The sequence below is a fragment of the Mus pahari genome, chromosome 19, assembly GCF_900095145.1.
Source record: "Mus pahari chromosome 19, PAHARI_EIJ_v1.1, whole genome shotgun sequence".
In the NCBI taxonomy this organism is placed as follows: Eukaryota; Metazoa; Chordata; class Mammalia; order Rodentia; family Muridae; genus Mus; species Mus pahari.
The window spans coordinates 50,544,515-50,550,857 of NC_034608.1; the positions used below are offsets into that span (position 1 = coordinate 50,544,515).

A 6,343-nucleotide genomic window follows, 5' to 3' on the forward strand; every position below is an offset into this window, starting at 1 on the left:
AAAAAAAAAAAAAAGAAAAGAAAAGGTTACTAATTAACAATAGGTACATTACTAATTTAATTTGGTGAGTTTATTTTGTATTTTAAGAAGTAGAATGCAACTTAATGATATGATATATGTAAATATTCTTCTGAGATATACTTCCATTGTAAAATTAGGCACTCATAAATATCACTATTTCTTACGGGTACAAATTTAATGGTAGAAACTTCAAATCCCTTACCAAATGTCTTCAGACAGGAATGAACAATCACTAGCTTCATAACTGTACACGATAGATCCAGGGAATTCTAAGAATGGGAGGTTATCTTCAAGAACACTCTTCTGGACACATGCCTTGAGTTGAGCAAAATTCGAAATAGGCACAAATAAATAGCACAGTAAGTTGTAAGTGTTAACTGAAATAATAAAGTTCACTGAAGAAATTTATAGCACTATATTTTATATTATAGAGTAAGAATTCATAAGGTCAGTTTAACAAAGGTAAACATAAAGTTATTTTTTCACACAATTCTATTTTCAAACTTCCAATATTTCTTTTGCGAAGTCACTTAATTTACTTGTTTTTTCCTCATAATTATATTAGTATCCTAGATGCAATAATGTAACTTTAAAATGTTGGTGGCTAATTACCAGATCTTAAGCCTCCAAGGACTCAAATTATTTTAACCAAAAGAAACCAACATTAATTTTGTATAAATTATTACCTGAAATAGAACAAACCAATAACTTCAACTAAGAATGCTAACTATAAAAATAAAGAATATACACTAGGGAATCTCATTTTATAAAACATATATAAAACTGAGTCTCATTTACCTTTCAACAACTTGGCTCTGGTTCATTCACACAACAGTTTTACCTCAACAATGACCCGCAGCTTACAAGCAATGAGGTGACTTACTGCATAGTCAAACTCAAATAAGATTTCCCATTTAGACAAATAATCAATGAACAATTACCTTTTCTTCTGTAGCACATCTTCTATTCTGCATAGACATCCATTCTGGAAATTTCCGCTGCAATGAAGTGGTTTCCATTTTATTTTCATTTGTCTTTAAGATGCCCTGTTTGAAAATTCCAATAAACAATATCTATGAATAAATCTGACAAATATTTAACAGAAAGCTCAGAGACTGCTCCATAGATAGGACTGAAAATGAAACAAACACATATATTTAGTGTAGGATATAACACCTAGCCTGAAACATACATATTTAGTGTAGGATATAATACCTATAAATATGTATGAAACAAACATACATATTTAGTATGAGCTATAACACGTAGCCTCAAAGACAAGATTTTAAACCACAGAGAAGCAAATGCAGTATGCCAGGCTTATTAACTATACATTACTTCTTCCTTTTATAACAAATTAAGTTCTATGCTTGTGGCTGTTTCAAAATTCTAATATGTTATGTGTATAGCTTTGCTCCTTCAAAAGAATAATTTTTATCTCCTTAATGAACAGGATCCTTCATTATCCATGTGAGGTATTACATTTTTCAGCATCTTTGATTTTTCTGTACAATTATCATCTCTCATAAGGTATAAGCTGACTCAGCACAACTACTGGATTTAGTCATAAAATAAAATAAGGACCCAGTTTTGAAGCTATTACAGCTGCCCAATACTAAGCCCTTTCACTGTGCTCTTGGCTGAGTAAGAGACACTTCCCTAAAAAGAGTTTCTTAGATGATCTTTTTTCTTAAGCTGTTCCTAGTTTTGAGGGCTCTCTGGAATGTAACCCAGACTTCAAGTACGAGACTCCAAATATATTATTTTTTCAATAATGAAATGCATCCATGCTCCTACGTGATTTATACTAAAGTCAAGTTGTAAACTCCTCACACCTCTGGGAGGTCCCTGTTACCTAAATGTCTGTGGGGAGCAAAGTTTTCAATATGTTGGGGAAAAGGCTCATGATGAAACCTCTGTTACCATTAAGAAATCAGAGCAAGCGTTTAAGATGGGGGAACAGCCTATTACACTCGGCACTACTAAATAATATAAAGAGACTTTATCTGCCTTTCCTCAGTTCTTGGAGAACTGCATACGTAGTGTTTTGATCAGAGTCACTCCCCTTCCCCAACTCTTCCCAGATCCACCCCATTCTGTACCCACCCAACTTTAATGTAACAAGACAAACTCATGTAAAAATGCAGGTTTCATAAACCCTAAAGCAATTTATAACTGTTAATGGTTAGGTTGCTTTTTGCCAAGATTTCAAAACCACTAAAAGAAGTCAAAAGATGGTATCAAATTACAGATGTATAATCTGTTCTATTCACTTTTTATTATATACAGATGATTAGGTTTCATTGTGGCATTTTTTTTTCAAGAAGTTTTTGTTTTTGCGATTTCTATTCCTATGCCCTATTTCTCCCTATTCACCAAGTCCCCAGTCCTTGAGCCCTGCTACCCCCAGTAGCCTGCCTTCTGCTTGAAGCCTTTGTTGGATAGACTTTTGCCAATGTGACACAAGTTCGTGTTGGCTGACAAAAGAAAAACATAATTGAGAAATTGCCTCTGTAAGACAAGCCTATGGGGCATTTTCTTACTTAGTTATTAATGTGCACTCTGAATTTTCTGTGACTCTGCCCTGGTTCTTCGCTCTTGGAATAAGAAAGTAATTTATTTTAATTTCACAGAAACACCCATTTATGAGACCTTGGATATTTCAAAGAAACTTGGTAATTTTAGAGGAATTTTCGATATTTTAAAGAGACTTAACTTGTAAAGTTTTTGAATTTTTAAAGAATATGAAACTTTTAAAGTTATTTATAGCCTATATTATGGTGTTAATATGAGACCAAAAAATGAACAAGAAGGGAAAGGTTATGTTTTCATAATAAGTACTGGTGTGCCAAGTTGACAAGGGGTCAACTACCCTGGCTAGTTTACTGTCCACATGACACAAGTGAGAGTCATTTGGGAGGAGGGACTCTCAACTTAAAAAAAAAAAAAAAAAGTGGGAGGGCCTGGTCTGTGGTAGGTGATGTCACCTCAGGGCATGTTGTCCCTGGTGTATAAGAAAACAGGCTAAGCAAGCCATGAAGCGAGAGCCTTACAGTAAGCAGTGTTCCTCCTTGGCCTCTCCTTCAGCTGCTGCCTAGAGGCCCTGCTCTGACTTCCCACAGTGATGGAGTATGAACTCAGAGTTGTAAATTCTAATCTTTTCTGCCCCAAGTTGCTTTTGGAGATAGTGTTTTATGACAGCAATAGGAAGCCTAACTAAGACAATGCCCCCATGTGACCTTTTGCTTTCTGCCCCTGCCCCTTCTCAACACCTACTGTTCCCTTTCGTGGTCTGCTACCTAGTTCCAGACTCTCTATCCACTCATCCACGGAGTCACACACTCACTATCATGAAAAGATTAGCAACAAACATGGTTAAGCAAGTACTTCTATTGCATGGTAAAGTCCTTTGTGTATCTGCTCAGGAGTGGTACAGCTCGTTTGTATACAAGTTCCATTTCTAATATTTTTTATAACCCACTAAGTCCAGTTACTTACTGTTGCTTCTGTGTATGCGTGTGGGGCCATCCACTGGAACATGGACAAGCTAACAATGGCCACACTCCCAAAGAAAAATTACTCTTCCCTCCCCCTGGAGCCACCAATTCCTTTATCTCCCACGAAGGGTGGGTTGCAGACGGCATCTCCCCTTTTCATGCTGGGATTCTGACTGGCTTGATCTTATATAGGCCTCATGCAGGCAAATACAAACTATTATGAATTAATAAAACAGCTATGTCATAAGCAGAAGACAGGATTTTATAACATGCACACAAACACACATACACACACACACACACACACACACGCACACACTTGTCCATGGTCTGTTATTAACAGTATATTTGTATAGAGTAAGAAAACAAGTTTGTGCTGCACCCTGAGTATATCACTGGCAAAATACCAGAAAACTAGTTTCAACAAATAACCTTTTACAAAAGCTATGCAAGCAATTCAGCACGATGCTGAAGCAACCATAAACCCCATTAACTAATCGGCAGCTGTGTAACACCAGCATCATTTTAATTTGTAATACCTGCTTATATACAAAATTGGATCTAGACACCCCCAGGAAGAGAATTTAAAGGTAAATGTACTTACAAAACCAGCATCTCGGGGCTAGAAAGATGGCTCAGTGGTTAAAAGTTCCTACTGCTCTTGCAGAGACGATCCACGTCCAGTGCCCAACTACCATAGGATCTGACACCCTGCCCTCCAAGAGCACTGGCTATCACACAAACGCACTGTCATACGATCACGCACGCGCGTGCACACACACACACACTGGCTATCACACAAACGCACTATCATACAATCACGCACGCGCACGCACACACGCGCACACACACACACTGGCTATCACACAAACGCACTATCATACAATCACGCACACGCACGCACACACACACACACACACACACACACACTGGCTATCACACAAACGCACTATCATACAATCACGCATGCGCACGCGCGCACACACACACACACACAGCACATGCATATATAGATTTTTTGTTTGCTTGTTTTCAAGATAGATTTTTTTTTTAAAGAACTTAAATCTTCCCTGAAATTATCCTGTCTAACCATCTACTATCACCTACAACTTTTCAGCTCTTATCATTTAAAGACTGTCTATGTTTTTTGTTTTGTTTTGTTTTGTTTTGTTTTGTTTTTTGGTTTGGTTTTGTTTTGTTTTTGCTGGTTTTTGTCTGTTTTTTATTGTGGGTTGGTCTGGTGCTACTGGTATCCATATGTTAAATCCTGTACTCCAAGATCTGGTTGTGCCAAGACAAGCAAATCCCTAGTTACACCCACCTTTGTTCTGTAAACTTATCCCCCAATTTAAAACTATTGGTTAAATGAAACTGGCAACAACCAATTACTGTGGAGAATGGGTAAGGAGAAGCCATAGAAAATAGGAGCTCTCCATTAGTCATGGACCAGCAGCACTGCCTGAGTGAATGCCTCCCCGGGACACCAGGCTGTTGGAGCAGGAATCACCCAGGAAGATCCAGACAGCAAGTATTTGGGGAGCACAGTTGGGGAAGTAGCCAGACTAGCATTAGAGAATAGATTTGGGGTCATTCCCCAGTAATTGAGCAGAGTCCAATAAATAAATCATAGTTTAGGTCTCATTCATTGGAGGCTAGGTAGGGATCGGCATAATTTATAATAATGTACAGTTTTTCAGTAGTACCATTCATCTCATTCACGGGCAGTATTAAAAACAAGTTCTTTGGAGTTGATGAGATGGCCCAGCAGATAAGGGTATTAACTCCATGGGTGTGGTGACCTGAACTGGAGCCTCAGAATCCATGTAAAGGTAGAGAAAGAGAAGCAACTCCACACAGTTGACATGCATGCCACGGAGTGTGTCTACCCACACTCACACACAATAATAAATAAGATTATATGTCTACATTTTAAAGGGCTTTGCTTTCCCCTTGTCTAGTGTGCATCTTTGTGACAGCTTCATCCAGTGTAGTGTTCTGTATCCCCGCCCCCATCCTCTCTTAGCCCCTCACACTCCTGCTGACCCTAGTTTACTGTGCATCTCCCATGTCTCAGTCTTCTTTGGACTTGAGGGAAGGTGGTTGTTTGGGGAGTGTTCTTGCTGTTGCTTGTTTTGTTGAGACAGAATGCCATGACGCCTCCGCTGGCCTCAAACTCGCTATGTAGCCAAGGATGGCTTTGAATTCCTGATCTTGCCTGAGTACTGAGACGAGACGACAGGTCTGTGCCCCGGTGCCTGGTGTATGTGGGACCGAGGATGGAATCTGAGGCTTCTTTAACGCTCAACAAGTACTCACTCTCCTCCCCCATTATTAAGGCTACTATATATTGGACTTTATGCTAACTTTTGATCATGACTTGAATTTTATTTAACAACCACCACACAAACCACGTTTTCCTAATCAAGTGGCAGCAAGCAGCAGAGGGGCTTCTGACCCCGCAGTCTAAAAACTTTACAACCAACTGCTGTGCAGCAATGCAGGCCCCTCACATGGATTACCAGAAGAAGGGCAGGAAGGCTGTTGGCAGGATTATTGCACATCTCAGAGGCTGTGTCTGCATGCAAACAATCAAGCCAGCCAAATCCCAGCATGCACTGAGGGGGAGCTTAGGAAGTCCTACAGATAGTACTGGCAACAGATAGCCGCTGGGGAAACAAGAGTATGTCTTCTTCAGGATGTGCTCCCTGACAGGCTAGGTATCTTAGGTGGTCCTATACTCGTGGAGAGAGAAGCAGCGTAAGGATGTTCAGTGCATTAGAAAGAAAGAAAGGGAGGGGAACGGAGGGGAAGGGAAGGGAAGGGAG

At 39.4% G+C, this 6,343-nt stretch overlaps 1 protein-coding gene across 4 annotated transcripts in view; it reads right to left on the reverse strand.

Moving 5' to 3' along the window:
* Wrn (WRN RecQ like helicase) overlaps positions 1-6,343 on the reverse strand; it is a 131,334-nt gene that overhangs the window by 104,479 nt on the left and 20,512 nt on the right. For all 4 annotated transcript variants that reach the window (XM_029532084.1, XM_029532081.1, XM_029532083.1 and 1 more), the window contains exons 2-3: positions 963-1,067; positions 224-336 (exon numbers count right to left, since the gene is read on the reverse strand). Coding sequence is in view for 3 of the 4 variants with exons in the window: in XM_029532081.1 (XP_029387941.1) it covers positions 224-336; positions 963-1,040 (191 nt within the window). In the remaining variant the exon portion in view is untranslated. The remainder of the gene's footprint in view (positions 1-223; positions 337-962; positions 1,068-6,343) is intronic.